Source organism: Toxorhynchites rutilus, chromosome 2, assembly GCF_029784135.1.
Source record: "Toxorhynchites rutilus septentrionalis strain SRP chromosome 2, ASM2978413v1, whole genome shotgun sequence".
In the NCBI taxonomy this organism is placed as follows: domain Eukaryota; kingdom Metazoa; phylum Arthropoda; class Insecta; order Diptera; family Culicidae; genus Toxorhynchites; species Toxorhynchites rutilus.
The window spans coordinates 117,734,886-117,753,232 of NC_073745.1; the positions used below are offsets into that span (position 1 = coordinate 117,734,886).

Genomic DNA, 18,347 nt, shown 5'->3' on the forward strand with positions numbered 1-18,347 from the left:
CTTGGTTTAGAAGTCTGTGTTAGGGAAACATTCCGATTCGCAGAAACGCAAACGAGTACAAAAGTACCCGGTGTTTGGAAACATTCCGATTTGCAAAAGTGCAAACGAGTACAAAAGTACCTACTGCTTACATCTATTTTGCAATATCGATTTCCCCTGGCTCATTGGTTTTGAAGTCTGTGTTAGGGAAACATCCAACCATTCCAGCGATCGTACCTCAATCGTTGCGCAATTATAATTGAGTGGATTTCCGAGCGGCACTCGCTTATATACCGATTGGTGTGATTTCAATAGCCTGTTTTGAAAGTCAAATTTTTGGATCAAAAAGTAACAAGCATATAACGCGTAGATATTTTATCTTTCGAATGAATTGTTTATCATACTATTTCGTTTAGTTGTTTAGGAGCTATTAACGCTCAAAATCTCGGTCTCCAGCGTAACGCTTCCGTTTTCGAAACTTTGATTTTACACCCCGGTATAGAAATGAAAGACGTAGTCCTACGTCAAAAGTAAAGTGAAGTAAAATTTTGCTGCATGAGCATGCGATACTTAGCATAGTGTATCATCAACACTATGTTTACATTGGGGTACCAAATTACCAGTATACCGAATTTTCACTTTGGAATGAAATCTATGAAATTTGTGATTAAAATCTCGATACACTTACTCGAATTCATTGAAGAACATCAATTTCTTGATCCAAATCAGCTTTAATATTTAAAATCGGCTCACTATTCGATTTTTAATGATTTTTCATAAAAAAAAGCACATGAAGAATTTTCGAGATTTCAAAAACAACAAAGCTTGACATTGCTTCGACAACTCGCAAGCAGATCGGTCGAACCTATATTTGATCCGATACAGGTGTTTTTTTTACATCCGTTTCTAGTGTGTATTTTTTCATCTGGTGCGCTGCGAGCGAAGTAAAGCTCATAAAAAGTGGTGCGCTATCGAGACAATCCGGCAGCAAGACACATCATCACACACGCTACAGCGGCGGCAAGTAGAAGTTTATTTTCCCCTTTCTTCTTCCATCATTCTGTATAGCTTCTGTGCACGATTTACACCATTGTTTAAACTTTGTGTTTACCAAATCGGCAAGCGTTGGCATTAGGGGTGTCCATTTTGATACATCACCGTTGAACTATTATTGGAACTTTTTTCATTTTCAAATTACACATAATAACAAAAATTGAAATAAATAAAATTTTCCACAATAACTAATATAGAAATATAATTTCTTTTACTAATTTATATTTTCCAAATTATTATATTCTGTTCATATCGAACAGTTGTCTACTTCTTCGTTTTTATTAATATGGCAGAGGGCGGGGAGGATCCCCCATCCACGCCAAAGAATATATCAGATAATGAACCTCCTCCTGAAGAGCAGGAGGATGAAACAGAAGATGAGGAGGAAAATTCTGTTTACGAGATAGAAAGCTCTGAAGATGAGGAAAAAGACGAGAAGCAGGATTTTCGTCTAAAAGAATAACCTGATGGCGCCAAGGGCCCATTTATCGTATACTTTAGACGAAAATCCAAACCTCTTAACGTCATTCGCATCTCAAAAGAGTTGACACAGAAATTTTCCGAAGTTACCGAGATTACTCGGATGGGGCCAGACAAATTACGAGTTGTCGTCTCCAGCAGAACCCAAGCGAATGAAATAACGCGCTGTGATCTCTTTGCGATCGAGTATCGCGTATACGTATCCTGTTGCAACGTTGAAATAGACGGTGTAATAAACGAAAAGGGTTTGACTCGAAAAGAGATACTCGATGGTGTCGGTCGCTTCAAGAACTCTTCACTTAAAAGTGTGAAGATTCTTGCATGCGATCGACTGAAATCTGTGTCACTTAAAAATGACAGACGAGTCCTCAATCGGACAAACTCTTTTCGTGTGACATTTGAGGGTTCCGCCCTTCCTAACTACGTTGCAATAGGTGCACTTCGTTTACCTGTTCGGTTGTTTGTACCCCGGGTAATGAAATGCAACAAATGTATGCAACTCGGTCACACGGCCGCCTATTGTTGCAACAAAAAACGTTGTGCAGATTGTGGAGAGAGCCATGATGAGAATCCTTGCACGAAAGAGCGCAAGTGTCTTCATTGCGGCGGGACTCCTCATGGTCTTACTCAATGCCCGGTGTACATACAACGAGGGGAAAAAATCAAGCGTTCCTTAAAAGTTCCTTAACGTTCCGAACGGACTTATGCAGAAATGCTTAAGAGTCCCGTTCCAACGACTCAGGACAATCCCTACTCCATTCTGCAGAACGACGAGCCTGTTGCTGACGCTCCCAATGCAGGAAGTTCCGGTACATCGCAGGGTGCCATCAGGAAAAGAAAAATTACTTCTTTTCCATCACTCCCCAGAAAGAAAACCGAAACTTCCCAAGTTGGAATGAAAACTCGAAACGAACGTGCTGAGAATAGACCGAAGCAAGTACCTCCTGGTTTAAGCGGTTCTTCTACGCACCAGGGGTCCTCAGCACTTCCCGGAGCAGCACCCAACACGTCTGCTCCTTTTTCGCGGTCGAGGCAACAGCCACATTCTGGCTTGCTTGCGCTTTCTGACCTGGTGGACAACATTTTAAATGCTTTAAATATAAACGACCCTCTTAAAAGCATAGTATTATGTTTGCTTCCGATTGTGAGAACATTTTTGAAAGAAAAATGTGGTTTTTTGGCAGCGTTCATTTCCCTCGATGCCTGATTCAGTGCAAGAGGTCAAGGATTTGACCACTGTAATACAGTGGAATTGCAGAAGCATTATTCCTAAACTAGATCAGTTTAAATTTTTAGTTCACAGCTCTAACTGTGATGTATTTTCTCTCTGTGAAACATGGCTTTCTTCAGCCGATGAACTGAATTTCCACGATTTCAACATTATTCGCTTCGATCGAAATGACTCGTTTGGTGGCGTACTATTGGGGATTAAAAAATGTCACTCCTTCTATAGAGTCACTCTCCCATCGATGACAGGCATTGAAGTTGTTGCTTGCCAGACACAAATCAATGGTAAAGACCTCTGCATTGCTTCGATATATATCCCTCCCAGAACTACGGTAGGCCGCCATCAGTTCTTTGATACTATCGAGGCAATGCCGGAGCCGCGGGTAATCTTAGGTGATTTTAACTCCCATGGAACAGCATGGGGATCACTCTACGATGACAACCGTGCCACTTTGATTTACGATCTGTGCGACAACTTCAAATTGACAGTTTTGAATACTGGGGAAGCAACCAGAATAGCCAACCCTCCTGCACGGGCAAGCATGCTAGACATATCCCTATGCTCTTCTTCGTTATCCCTGGATTGCATGTGGAAGGTAATCCAAGATCCCCACGGTAGTGATCACCTACCAATAATTTTATCGATCGCTAATGAATCAAGCTCTCGTGAGTCAGTCAATATTTCGTATGACCTCACGAAGAATATTGACTGGAGAACATTTGCGGAAATAATATCTGAAGCAATTGTTTCAATGCATGAACTTCCTCCACTCGAAGAGTATAACTTTATATCGAGTTTGATTTACGAAAGCACACTTCAAGCTCAAAAGAAACGTGTACCGGCTACCACTTTCCGACGTCGTCCTCCATCACTTTGGTGGGACAAGGAATGTTCAAAGGTCTACCTTGAAAAATCATCCGCTTTCAAAAAATTCAGGAAAACTGGATTAGTGGAATGGTTTCTAAAGTACCAAGCTCTAGAAGCCAAACTAAAAGGTTTGATTAAAGCAAAAAAGCGTGGATATTGGCGGAAGTTCGTCAATGGTTTGTCAAGGGAGACCGCTATGAGCACTCTTTGGAATACGGCTAGGAAAATGCGTGGCTGGAACCATACAAACGAAAGTGAGGAATACTCTGACCGTTGGATTTTTAACTTTGCAAGGAAGGTTTGCCCCGACACCGTTCCTGCACGATTACGAGAATTTATGAGAATTTTTCGATGGTGGAATTCTCAATTGCCCTTCTCTCATGTAACAATTCAGCTCCGGGGTCGGACAAGATTAAATTCAACTTGTTGAAGAATCTTCCCGACTTGGCAAAACAGCGTTTGCTGAACTTGTTCAACAAGTTTCTGGAGCTGAATATTGTCCCGCATGACTGGAGACAAGTGAGAGTGATAGCCATACGGAAACCCAACAAGCCGGCTTGCGATCACAACTCGTATAGGCCGATTGCAATGTTATCCTGTATTCGTAAATTGTTAGAGAAAATGATTCTACTTCGTTTGGACAAGTGGGTCGAAACGAACAATTTGCTGTCAAATACGCAGTTTGGCTTCCGCCGAGGTAGAGGGACAAATGATTGTCTCGCGCTGCTATCTTCTGAAATCCAAATCGCATTTGCTCGCAAAGAACAAATGGCTTCCGTTTCTCTCGATATCAAAGGGGCATTTGATTCAGTTTCCATGGAAATTCTCTCAGAGAAGCTTCATAATCGTGGACTTTCACCAATTCTTAACAATTTCCTGTACAATTTACTGTCAGAAAAGCACATGATTTTCTCTCATGGCAGCTCGAAATCTTCTCGATACAGTTTTATGGGCCTACCACAAGGCTCCTGCCTAAGCCCCCTCTTGTATAGTTTTTACGTCAATGATATGGATGATTGTCTAACTAGAGACTGCACGCTGAGACAACTTGCAGACGATGGAGTTATTTCCATCACGGGTACTAATCCCGTCGTTCTGCAAAAGTCGTTGCAAGATACCCTGAACAATCTGTTCACGTGGGCCCTCAAGCTGGGTATCGAATTCTCTACGGAGAAAACTGAAATGGTCGTTTTTTCTAGGAAGCACGAACCCGCCCAATTCCAGCTTCACCTATCCGCCAAAACGATCCAACACTCTATGTTTTTCAAATACCTGGGTGTATATTTTGATTCTAAGTGTACCTGGGGGAGACATATTGCGTATTTGAAACAGAAATGCCAGCAAAGAATCAATTTTCTCCAAACAATTACCGGAACATGGTGGGGTGCCCATCCAGGAGACCTCATTCAGTTATACAAAACAAAGTTATTATCAGTGTTAGAATATGGCAGTTTTTGCTTCCGATCAGCTGCCAGGATTCATATTCTCAAGCTGGAGAGAATACAATATCGTTGCTTGCGTATAGCCATGGGGTGTTTGCATTCGACACATACGATGAGTCTCGAAGTTTTGGCAGGAGTACCCCCGCTTACTCTTCGGTTCACAGAATTATCCTACAGATTTCTCATCCGTTGCAAGATCATGAATCCATTGGTGATTGATAACTTCGAAAATCTACTCCAGCTGACTCCTCAGTCAAGTTTTATGTCTTTATACCATGAGTACCTTACCCACGACGTGCACCCTTCACCAGGCATCTCCAACCATGTTTGCTTCCCATACTTTTGCAATTCCTCTGTCATTTTTGATCTGTCCATGCGACAAAAAATCCATGGAATACCAGATCACCTACGCTCCAAAGTTATTCCGTCGATATTTTCGGAAAAATATGGGAAAGTTGGATCTGATAAAATGTTCTTTACTGACGGTTCATACATAAACGGGTCCACTGGCTTCGGCATCTTCAATGAAAATTCCAGTGCCTCTTTCAAACTCAAAGATCCTTGTTCCGTGTATGTCGCTGAACTGGGTGCGATATACTACGCACTAGGGATCATTGAAACATTGCCCATCGACCACTATTTTATTTTTTCAGACAGTCTCAGCTCAATAGAGGCAATCCGCTCAATGAAGGTTGATAAACGCTCATCTTATTTCCTAACAAGAATAAGACATCTATTGAGTGTTTTGGTCGAAAAATTATTCAAGATTACCTTAGCATGGGTTCCCTCTCATTGCTCGATTCCGGGGAATGAGAAAGCGGACTCGCTAGCTAAGGTGGGCGCTTTAGAAGGCACACTTTTTGAAAGGTAAATTGCTTATAATGAATTTTTCCACATTCCTCGTCAGTATACGCTCGTAAGTTGGCAGCGCATGTGGAGTGGAGATGAGTTCGGTCGTTGGTTACACACGATTATCCCTAAGGTCTCGACGAGTGCATGGTTCAAGGGATTGAATGTAGGTCGTGATTTCATTCGCGTGATATCTCGGCTTATGTCCAATCACTACAACCTAAACGCGCATCTCTATCGTATTGGGCTCGCAGCAAACAATCTTTGTGATTGTGGCGATGGCTACCACGACATCGAGCATGTTGTCTGGTCGTGTATCCGGTTCCATGCTGCTCGCTCTCAGCTCTCTAGAGCACTGAGAGCACAAGGCAGACAATCGGATATCCCCGTCCGGGATATCTTAGGTAGCCGTGATCCTGATCTTCTGCTTCATCTATACCTGTTCCTCAGAAACGCCGATGTCAACGTTTAATGATGTTTCCTTCGTAGTGTCCCCGTTTCATATCCCTCCTATCCGATCGATAAACTTTTACTTAGTCGCGGCAATACATACACACACTCTTTACAGATGCACGGGCCGAAGGTTGTGCAGTCCACTGATGATTCAACAAGAGCCAAAGGTTGTACCGCTCATGACAACTCTACACGAGCTGATGATTGCGCCGGCTAGTGACCATTCTATCCTGGATTCCTCGAGTCGAGAAAGACGCACCACGCTAGATATGGGGTACAGACTAGGGGGGCGTTGCTGATTAATGGTCAGCTGCATCCCAATAGGAAGTATCCCGTGTCGGGCACACGTACAGAGCATCGAAGACTGCGACATACCAATTATGAGAACACTTGTAATACTAACCTCGAGTCAACCGCGAGTAATCGGTTACATATTACTAACATAGTCTAAGCAAACATTGTCAAAATATTGAACTCCCGGCCCCGTTAGGCTGACGCCATATGAGCCTTAATAAAATATATATTTTGGATAAAAAAAAAAAAGCTTGATTTTTTTTAAAAACACAGATATTTCGGGTTTGTGGCACCTGACGTTTGTTACTACATTACTAGAACACTTTTTTTATTCACCACCACAGTGCGCTCATTACCGCCGGAGATCCGGGTGAGTACCAAATTACCCACGGGGTACCGAATTTGTACCAATTCCTCTATGCTTAACCACAATGAAACCGTTTAACTTGAAAATATTTTTTTACTTATTTTTTTTTTAGTGAAGCACGAGACAATCCGAAGTCAAACAGAAAACTGAAGCGATTAAACTCACGACACATACTCGACACAGGCTCATTGTAGTTATAGTCAGTGGGCAATGTCCTGGAAAAAAGGTAATGAAGATGGTCGAGTTTCGAGCGACATAGCATGCGCTGCCATAACTATTTCGCAAATAGTGACGTCAGTCGTTGTGTTTATCGTTGATTGCCCACCGCATCCATGTAAAAATGCTATTTTCAGGAAGTTATTCATCAATGAAAAACGTACATTTTTGTAGAGCTCCCGCCGAATATGAGGCTAATGTGATAGCGTGGAGTGGATATTTGTGAAATCACATCGATGAAGCCGGATAAAAGTGATATTTCCATGTGCCAGTTTCACTCCCCCACGTTCATAGAAACAAACGAAGTTTCATTATTTTACTGTTATGAAGTTGATCTTTCGACGGCTCTCAGTGTTGGTATGTGTGTTGTGAGATTATAATCATCAATGATTCAAAATTTCACCGAAAATGTTACGGCTTTCGAGAACTAAGCATACGACTGCTCTCTGGACCTTTCTACCACATGAACATTCGGAATAAGCCACGATATAATTGTCATCTGTTAAAAAACAATCAGTTGAATGATTTCATGAGAATTTTGGCTCAAATTATCATGCAATCGTGAGTACTTTCAACATTGTTTTGTTTCTCCCATATACATTCCATATTAAATGCAAATAATAACGTCACGATATATTGATTGCCAATACAGATACACTTCGCCTACTGCTCCACCTCTATATGTACCTCATTGGTCAGTGGGTGAAAACGATATTCGTATAAACTTTCACTGTTTGACCGTCTGTGAAGAACCTCGTGTCACATTTTCTATATTCTTCATCTTCCTTCTAGCATTTGCCTAATATTTGCCGGGACAGTTACCTTGTTTGTGAAGAAAACCTTAATTATTCATCTACAGCCACGAAACCCTTCCTAGAGCATTACCTTCCATGCTAATTTATGAGCGAAAACAAATTTAAACTTGACGGTGACATCACACGCGAAGCTACCCAAAATCCATCTTCCTATGTTCCATCATCAATGAGCAAGAATCCTGGACACTTTGCTGGAACGGTGTAAATTACATACTATCGCCTTTTTTAACATTAGCGTATTCAGTTAGGTTGTATCGAGTGTATTAAGGTAAATAAAATAAGTAAACAAAAACTTTTTAAGTTAAACGGTATAATTGTTATTAAACATAATAATGTACTAAAAGCTAGAAAATAATTAGGCAAGTAGCAGTTAGCAGTTATCATACCTCTCCTTCATTAGTCTAGAGCATTGATAAGACTAAAATAAAATCGTGGGACATATGATGAAGTCGCTAATTGTCGATAATGGAACTCCAACATGCCCCACGATTTTCTTGTAGTCTTATCAATGTTCTAGACTAATGAAGAAGAGGTATGATAACTGCTAACTGCTACTTGTCTAATTATTTTCTAGCTTTTTAGTACATTATTATGTTTAATCACAATTAAACCGTTTAACTTAAAAAGTTTTTTTTACTTGTTTTATTCTCTAGTTTTTAGTACATTATCTGTTTGATTAGAATATTTCTCTACAATAAAACCATTGTACTGTATTCTATCAGTCAAAAAATTTCATTTGATACCGATATTGAGTGGATTGCAGAAAATACATAGTGTGTTCTCCAAGTCAAGTTCGTTCGTTTGATACACATATCTCAATAAACCTTTTTTTTTTGAGATGATATGGAATCAGCTTTTTTGTAGCGGCGGCCAAATTGGATTTTTCAAGATAAGCAGTTTTAAAATGACAGCAGAGATAAAGGTATTTTATAAATTCGGTCAGTTCCTATTGGTCAAATTTCTATTAATGTGGGACAACACTGCAGACATACAAAAATACATACGAACAGTTCAAGCTAAATAAAACCGTTTAAAAAAGTAATTTGCTATTTTGTGATTGAGGCCATCTTGGATTTGGATTTTACATGATCTACTGTGATCTACTATTCAAACTCTTTCATTTGATACCCGTATTAATGGGATTTTTAGAAAATATGTAGTCCGTCATTTGGTAGTTTCAGCCATCTTGAATTTGTATGTTTCATAAATATCCCTGTTCTATTAGTCGAGCCCTCTCATTTAATACCCATAATAATAGGGTTTTGAGAAAATATGTAGTGCACCATTTTGTAGTGGAAGCCATCTTGTATTTGCATTTTTCATGAATAACTGTGTTCTACCAGTCAAGCCCTTTCATGTGATACCCATATAAATGAAGTTTTGAGAGAATATGTAGTCCGCCATTTTGTAGTGGCAGTCATCTTGGATTTTCATTTTTCTTAAATAACCGTATTTTACTAGTCAAGTCCTTTCATTTGATACCCATATTGATGGGGTTTTGGAAAACCCATATTGATGAGGTTTTGAGAAAATATGCGATCCACCATTTTGTAGCGGCCGCCATCTTGGATTTTTAAGATCATGAAATACGCAGTTTTATAATGACTACAGAGATAAAGTTGTGTTCTAAATTTCAGATCAGTCGGTCAACAAGAAGGGAGTCAAATTTCTATCAATGTGGGTCAGCGCTACAGACAAACATGTTACAAACATACAAACATACAAACAGATTACAGGGCAAGCTAAATAAAACCGTTCAATAAAAACGAGAAAGACTTTCGATTCGTAGAAAGATACACAACGTTAAAAAAAAGACAACGAAATATACGTCAAAATATAAACCAGAGCAAAAGTTTTGTGCGGCTACCGGAAAGGTAACAGGCAGACAGTGGCAGACAGTTTCAAGACCATCGAAGTTCGCTAAGAAATATCTGGTTTGACTCGTTGACTCTATTCCTGTGGGTTTGAGAGGCGATATTGTCATTGCAACCGAGACCGTCAACCAGAAATTTGTCGCGAACGAGTATCTAGAAAAATGTCTGCTGCTTTCTTGAAGCAACACAATTGTTCCGTGCTGTTTCGCCAACATCAAGCAGGTTGTGCACAAGGACAACATATCTCGCAACACGACAGGGCTTCGCCCAATCCAGAAGTAATGGTCCATCGTCAAGCGGAACCCGTAGAAGACCCAAGAAACTGTTGCAAGCGAGAAGTGGGTTGAATGAAAATGGTGTTCTTCGCCGTACAAAGGGACGAGATGACTGTACAGAACCTGATGGTAGGAGTTATACGTGAGACATACGACGATAATACTCTAATTCAAATTCCTTGGTACGAAGTTTTTGTTCTGTATCTCGTGGAACCAGCTTTGTAATCTGTTATGGGCTGCTCAACCTGAACGAAATCTTCACGAAAGATCTCTTTCGAGCGTTATTGATGCATTTGGGTTTAGCACTAGAGGAAGGAAAGGGTGCAATACTAGCAGAGTTGCAAATCGTTTTCAGGGTTTCTCCGTATTCACCGTTTTCTAGGATCGCTTAAACGGGAGATTTACCCCGCCAAATTCACCGGATATTCTTTATTTACTTACTCCAATCGGTTACAAAAAGTCTAGCTGAGCAACTCTGCCATTATTATGGAGATGAAAAATTGATCGATTCTAGAATAACCAATAGAAAGATGGGTCGTTATTCCGACATTGAAATTAAATGCTGTAAAAAAGAAGGGAAATAATAACAGGTAGCGGCGAATAGCACTCCCATATATCTATGGTTTCCTACAATTATCTTAAAATATTAATTTCACGAGAAACGAAGTCGAGAACCTTTAAGCTTCCTGATATATAGTGTTAAGAAGGCAATGATTGCAAACAAGTATGTGGAGAAATTAGGTAGAAAGCCAATGCCATTGAACATCAAATCGCCCTTGTAGTTCAACTTTGCGTTTCACAACACATTCTACCATCTTTTTCATTTTTCAACCCAAGTAACGCAGCACCTACAGCACATTATTGCATAATAAGTGAAATTACACGTTAGCGAATTGAATAGTGTCCATCTCATATTAACAAATATTAAATAGGACGCGGTTACCCCAAAACTGTTTAAAGTATTTGGAGCGGCGAAAATTGAACCTCTGGAACATCCTATTTAAAGGCGAAACCCTTCATTGTCATTCTCTTTTAATAGCTGATGAATAATTTATTCATGCGATCGTTTTCAAGTGTCCTCATCATAATGAAGCTAAGCGTTTTACGATTCCTAAATTTGCAAACATTAGATGCAAAGTTAAATGAACGATAACTTGGCAGGTAATTCATAACGTGCTAGCAGTAAATCATCGTATGGTATTTTCAAAAGTATGTAACTTCAATCACTATCGAATTCGGGCAATGAATTGCCTAAGTACTAAAGCATGAATCGCAAACACTATACACTATTCTCTTTTAATTGAAAACAAACCTAAGTAAGATTAGAAAAACATAACAACTCGGCATTACAGACTGTATTTATCACATCTTACCTGTTTATCAAGTCCACGCAGTGGCTTACTATCGTCATCTGATTCACAGCTTTCGCTTTCCTCTTCAAACAATGGCTCTAGCTTTCGTCTACATTTTTTAGATTTATGAATTCGTCACACAACAAATGGGAAACCAAACGACGAGAAAAAGAATATCGAAATCCACATTATCTATCTATCCTAAATACTATGGACTGTGTCTATCTAGAACCTAAAATTAGACTATATGGTCTAGTCTAGCTCTAGAATCAAACATCAGAACGGAAAAGGGACTAGTCCTCCTTTCTACTACACAATGAACGATTTACAGGTACCTTGGTAATAATCCTCGCACAGCACTAGCAGTCATCGGGGGTGCCATCAGCAGTTCATCCATCATCAGCTCGGTGTCATCGTCTCCGGTATAGGAAGATGAGGATTTGGTCGGTGACTGTGACGGATGCATAAAGCAAAGATCATTTAGTAAACTTAACTTAATAAGATGCATCAAGAGCATCCGAATATTGATGACAATTACCGAGTGCGTTTGTTCGATACTGCCAAAAATTTGCATATCGTCGTTCTCTCCGCCACTTGTTGGTGTTCCCCAAACTTCCTCACCAGAGGTCACCGAGGTTTCGCCTTCGATTGGATCCTCCTCAACGTCGAGCTCATCTTTATTATCTTCGACATTACTTCCCCGGCCCAGATAGCGATCGAGAAAGGCTCGCGATTCCTCAATGAAGTTTCCAGCCCGGGCCGTCCAGTTCAGAAATGTTTGAGTGTTGTTGTCGTATACCTCTTTCGTCACAATTTTTATATCTGTAAACATTCACAACTATTAGGATATATTCAACAAAAGTGAAAAGATACTCACCATTCTCCGAATCCTCCTCGGACGAATTGTACGTCTTATCGTCCGTTTCATCCGATGGCACCCGCTCCAAGCTCGACATTGTCCCGTAGCGTTTCATGCCGGTATTCAACGCACGATATGGAGGTTCTGGAACATCGTCTTCGGGAGAGTTATCGGGCGAATACTCATCCATGTCGGCACCGTTGTTTTCGTTTATTTGCCTTAACTGCAACCGATTCGAGTCGTTCCAGTTCAACGACATGTTTTGTTTGTAGCTGTTACTATTCAAAGCGTCTGGCGTGGGGGGAACTACCGCGATCGTTGGAAGCGCTTCGAATGGATCCATATGAACGAGAGAAGCTGCTGGATTGATCTGTGCCAGACCTATCAACATCAACGACCAATCTTCCACGTTATTATTATCACATTTATCCTCGTAACAACCACTGGTTCGCCGTTCCTCGATGGTGGAGTGTCCGTTCATCTTGGTCGGATTTGGAATACTGGGCACTGTAGTGTTTGCGTTAACTTCGTTGACATTCTTCAGTATCCTTACACGCTCGTGAAACACCTCATCCGGGCTGATAGTGGTTTTCTCGAAGTCTTTTGGAGTACACTTGCAGTGGCAGGGTGTTTGGCACTTAGTCTTGTAGTTGCTGAGGATGAGAGCCTGCGGAGGGTGCTTCTTAGATGGAGTCACTTCGTTACACTCTACAACAGCATCACTAGCGACGACCACTGTGTCTTCTGGCTTCGTAGATGTTTTACTGGGCTGGGTTAGTGTGCTGGTGGAAGACACACTGGACTGCGAGTTTGCACTTTTGTTGAGACTACTGGCGGTCGTCGAAGAAGACACACAACACCGGGTGGACGAAGTTTGGCTGTGCTGGATTGTGAGCGAGTTACTGCTCGGTGAGTTCATGCGGCTTTTGCAGGTTTTGTGACACTGGCGGCAGACAGAAATAGTGTCTACCTTGTTACTGAGAGGACTCGACCGAACAGTGATCTGACAGAGAAAAGTAACGACATGAAATGTTGAATTAGATAAAAACACATAAAAAAAGATTCAATCCTTATTTTCTAAATTTGTTACTCGGTAGGCTGCATCGTTCTGGTCGTAGAAGTCTTGCTTGAAAGCTTGAAAGAGCAACGCAGGCCATCAAGAACGGATTTTCTTTGACCAAGCATCGAAAGTGTTTGAAAATGCTCGAAAAACAGTGAAAAGATCCATGCAGAATTCGAGATGGTCTCAATCCGTTTCTTCTGGTTTGGAATCTGGCCAAGACACCTGGTATAGATCCCAGAACACTGTTACTGATTGTAATATTATCCCAAAATACTTTACATAAATATAAGTATGTTTTTTTCGATGAAACACACGCTGAACCAAATCAGAAACAAGTGTAGCTCAGTATACAATGTGACATTTTTTATTTAGACCGTATTGGTTTGGAAATATTAGGCGATTTGCTAAGGTGGTCCAAATTCCTCTCTTTTCCCCTACAACTCTCAAACTATGTTTTATGCTGGCCGATGTGGGTTATGAGTGATGAAAAGGGGGAAAATAGAAGCCAAATCGGAAGTCCCCTTTTTCGATACCTTAAAAATTAGTGGTCCTAAGCGGACGAAATGGGAATGTAAACGAAAACAGAAACGGACCACCCTGACTTCTTTCAATTAACGGCATGTCATGTACTACAGGTAACAGATAAATTCAATTTATATAGCTTGTTTTAATGCACAGACCATAAGGAATCTAAATTGCCTTGTATTGTAATTTTTTGACATCTACAAGAGCATTTAACTCATTTTCCGTACAGATCAAAAATCTATCTTTTCCTTTTTTAAGCATTGAAATCACAAAACGGCGCCAAAATGCTAGAATGCAGGAAGCAGGAAAATGGTCATCATACAACTAAATTGTCAGCGTGGTGACATTCGGTAGGCAGCGTCATTCCCGAGATCCAAGGGTTGTTCGGTTCAGGGCCACCGGTCGGATTAGGGCAACCTTCCCCTATACGTCGACAACCTTCAATAAACAGAGTAGAGCGACGGTTCTCGATGGGTCGTCGCTATCGCCATCACGGATATTCCCGCTGATATCGTAGGATTATCGGAGGTCCTCATATTTCGGGCAAACACACAGGATATGTTCGACCGAGTCACAGATGCACAGATCGCAACGAGGACGAAAGTTGCGGAGCCTTCAATTTTCCGGAGAAACAGCTCCTCCTCAGCGAATCATTTTTCTGCCCAAAAGTGTTAGTAGTCCTTAATTTGAGAATCTATACAAAACATGATTCCAGCATAGCGATCGGCAGTTTTATGTCGTTATATCCAATTCAGTGTTGCCACATTTTAATCTGAACTAGAGGGGTTAAAAATCATTCTCGTCTGTACTTTTTTTTTCCAACAATCTGTACCAATAATCTGTACCGCGTTAATCCTTCAGATCTTGAATATTTCCATTGTAGAATCTTGGAAACGCTTCTAACACAACGTTAATGCTTGTCAATTTGGAAAAACTTCCGGGATCTAACAGTGCCGTAGCCTTGAGTTTCGGATCATCAAAATCGAATCTTTTTTGAATCTCATTTGATTGATCATCTGATCTGCTACTGCAACCTAAAAATTATTGCCGCTTTTCACATGATCTTCAAATTTTTAAAGCATTGAACATTGAAACAACTTAAGATTACTCGCAGATATTAGTGAGATTGATTAAATAAAAATCTTTCAGATCTTCGTGTAGCATCGTGAATTCAGGTTTTTAAGGTTTCTGGGGCAAAACATATAAGGAATTATGTCTTTATGAAACTGATCAATCATTGCATTGTAGATGCTTTCATGATCAGTAACACCAAGCGTTACCGCTGCGTAAAAGTGATCGTGTGTCCTTAAACGTCATCTTAATGTGGCTTCACTCAAATGTAACAAATTTCATACGCGGAAAAATCTGCACCGATCAAGTATAGATTGACCCTGTACCGTACAGAATTTGTACCAAAAATAACGAAAAAATCTGTATCTTTCCAGATAAATCAGTACGTGTGGCAACACTGATCCAATTGATGATGGTTTCCGGCAACAAATCATTTCTAGTGCTTATGGGTTCCTGGATACGCTTACACTAATGTAATCGATAGCGTTTGCCGAGTTGATAACTATCAGGATCGGTTTGCTTGATGGAATTTTGGCAGCTCAAAAATCCGGAGAATACCTGACAGATGTCGGCGAATTTTTTGTTGGAGATCATGGAGTTGAACACTTAACCCGAAAGCATTCCTTTGAAACCCTTCTTCTTCTTTTTCTTCTTCTTCTTCTTCTTCTTCTTCTTCAATGGCACTAACGTTCCTAGAGGAACTTCGCCGTCTCAACGTAGTATTACTTGCGTCATTTTTATTAGTACTTAGTTGAGATTTCTATGCCAAATATCACGCCTTGATTGCATTCTGAGTGGCAAGCTCTAGAATACGCGTGATCACAGTGCAAGTCGGAGGAAATTTTTTTGACGAAAAATTCCCCCGACCAGAACGGGAATCGAACCCGAACACCCGGCATGTTAGTTATGACGCTAACCACTCGGCCAAGGGAGCACTCCTTTGAAACCCTCCGCGTATCGAATCTCGTTGTTGAGGTATTTACTTTACTACCAAAAAAAAAATGAAAGATTCTCAACGTTCTACGGCTGTTGATGTAGTCGTTGTAAATTTTGACTCCTGAATAGCAAACTTGGTGTTTATTACTGTTGAATCTTGATGCGTGGTACCCTGTGCATATTTGCCACCTCTACCAAAAATAAAGTCATCCGCATAGATGAATACGAACATCTTCATCGCTAACAGGAAAAAGGTGACGGCTAAGTCAGAACATTGAGGTATACCAGTTTCTTCGTGAAGGGGCCTGGAACTAGTGTTCCCAGCTTTTACCTCGAAGGTTCGGTTTGTCGCGAAGTTTTCCACGAATCTAACAGGTTACCGTTTAGCACTCAACCAGATTCACAGAACTAGTGGAATCCAGGTTCGGTTCCAAGGGATGCGCAATACATGTTTGTGGCAAATTGTCGGTAGTCCTTCTTCCTATTTCAGATGAAGTAGGCGATGTGCCGTCGGTTCACCATACTCTTCAATGTCTTAGACGTAGACACAGGGAAGTCGTACTTCAACCATAGGTCATCGAATCCAGAGGTCAGATGCAGTAGGGACCAGTGGACTCCCCTTTGGTGCAGCGCAGTGCGACGGTCCGTTCTGCGGCGAAGAAGTGTTTCCAACTCGGTTGTTCGGAACCACGAATCAACTGCCTGAGTTCGTGTCCGCTTTTTGTCATGGAATGACATCGTATCTCGAAATAGGGGGCAGTTGAGCGAAGTATTATCCAAGCCTGTTCGCGACGTTGACGAGGTCACTTTAGGTCATGCCATTAGTTTTCAAAAGATGTTTACGGAATCTTCTCTTTTCATTGAGAACGTTGACGCGTCTCCATAGGTCCGCAGAGGACGGGTTGTCTCTGGCGATGAAAAGGCTGGAGGAAACCTTGTAAACTAACGAAATGTCTGAAATGCCGAAAATGCATTCTTTCCTACATAAAAAATAACAGAAGGAACTGTTCAGTTTTGGGCAAGTGGCAACTATAACCGGGAGGCGCTCCAATAGTACCGTGATAACGGAACCGCTCTCAAAGAACAGGACTTCAATCTTACAAATTCCACACCATCGAAAAAAAATAAAAATATACGCATCGTTGACGTAGGATTCCGTTAGGCTGTTGATTTCGGATATGTTTGAAGAATTACATCGTTAAACTCTTTGGTAATGATAATGCCACCAAGGCCCTGAAATAGGCAATTTTATTTGGTTGTTAGGTATTGTTTGTTCACTCCACCAGTGTATACCGAGTGACGATGACAGAGGTATGGTAAACAGGCGTTGGGTGGTGCGTGACAGATAGAAGATGCTGAAGTGGAATGAGATATGATGAAAACCGCCCTCTGTGACCCTAGACGAGATGCCTCCTGTGTTATGTATGGATGAAATAAAGGAAAAAAAAACTCACCAATGTGATATAACGTAATTACCGATAATACCGAACACAATTATCAATTTTTCTCATCAGTAAAAACATGTTACTTTAATATAGAGAAAACATATTTGAAATGGAAAAGGTAATTTTGTTTTATAATTTTTACTTTCTGAGTGTTTATTCAACCCAATGCGAATTTTGATTGGACTAACAACACCTAATATTTTATGTAGAGCATATGGGAAATCATTTTTTCGAATGTTTCTTCACTTTTCCAATTTTTCTCGCCGCATGAATTTTCCTTGGGTGAAAATGAACACAACAAAACAGACAGCTTAAGCCGAACGACCCGTTCTCGAGCGGGGAAATACCTTGGTTTTTATTTATGAAAATTGAAATAAATCGTTTCATATATCAAGCCATTTTTAACACAACTGCTACTACATACAATTTTACAATTACAATTGTGGTAAACTTTTCACAATGCACGATCGGTCATTGATATGAATTTTACGAAGCAACCAACATTAAAGTTCCAAATTTAAATTTCATTTGTTAGAATTAATCGTATCACTCACCCTACTTGCAATATAAAAATGCCCCCGACTATATTTGCAATGTCGATTTCCCTCGGACACCTTTGTTTTGAAGCTTCTGTTAGGGAACACATTTCGGTGGGAACAAAATCTCCCCCTACTTGAGTGTATTTGCAATGTCGATTTCCCCCAGGCAGCTTGGTTTTGATGTCTCTGTTAGGGAACCGCCGCATGTGTCGTCAATTTCGACCAGTTAGAAGTGGATATTTCCGTTAGGAAAGGTGTTGAGATTTTTCAATTGTTCGGTAGTTAGTTTCATGACAAATATTATTTTATTCAATGCAAAAAATTGTTATGGAGTGCCGAAATCGATTGACGCAAAAATTTCATCA

General features: G+C 40.6%; 1 protein-coding gene across 3 annotated transcripts in view; it reads right to left on the reverse strand.

Moving 5' to 3' along the window:
• LOC129768406 (uncharacterized) overlaps positions 1-18,347 on the reverse strand; it is a 103,595-nt gene that overhangs the window by 17,753 nt on the left and 67,495 nt on the right. For all 3 annotated transcript variants that reach the window (XR_008741672.1, XM_055770044.1, XM_055770046.1), the window contains exons 13-16: positions 12,422-13,406; positions 12,083-12,366; positions 11,880-11,995; positions 11,566-11,653 (exon numbers count right to left, since the gene is read on the reverse strand). Coding sequence is in view for 2 of the 3 variants with exons in the window: in XM_055770044.1 (XP_055626019.1) it covers positions 11,566-11,653; positions 11,880-11,995; positions 12,083-12,366; positions 12,422-13,406 (1,473 nt within the window). In the remaining variant the exon portion in view is untranslated. The remainder of the gene's footprint in view (positions 1-11,565; positions 11,654-11,879; positions 11,996-12,082; positions 12,367-12,421; positions 13,407-18,347) is intronic.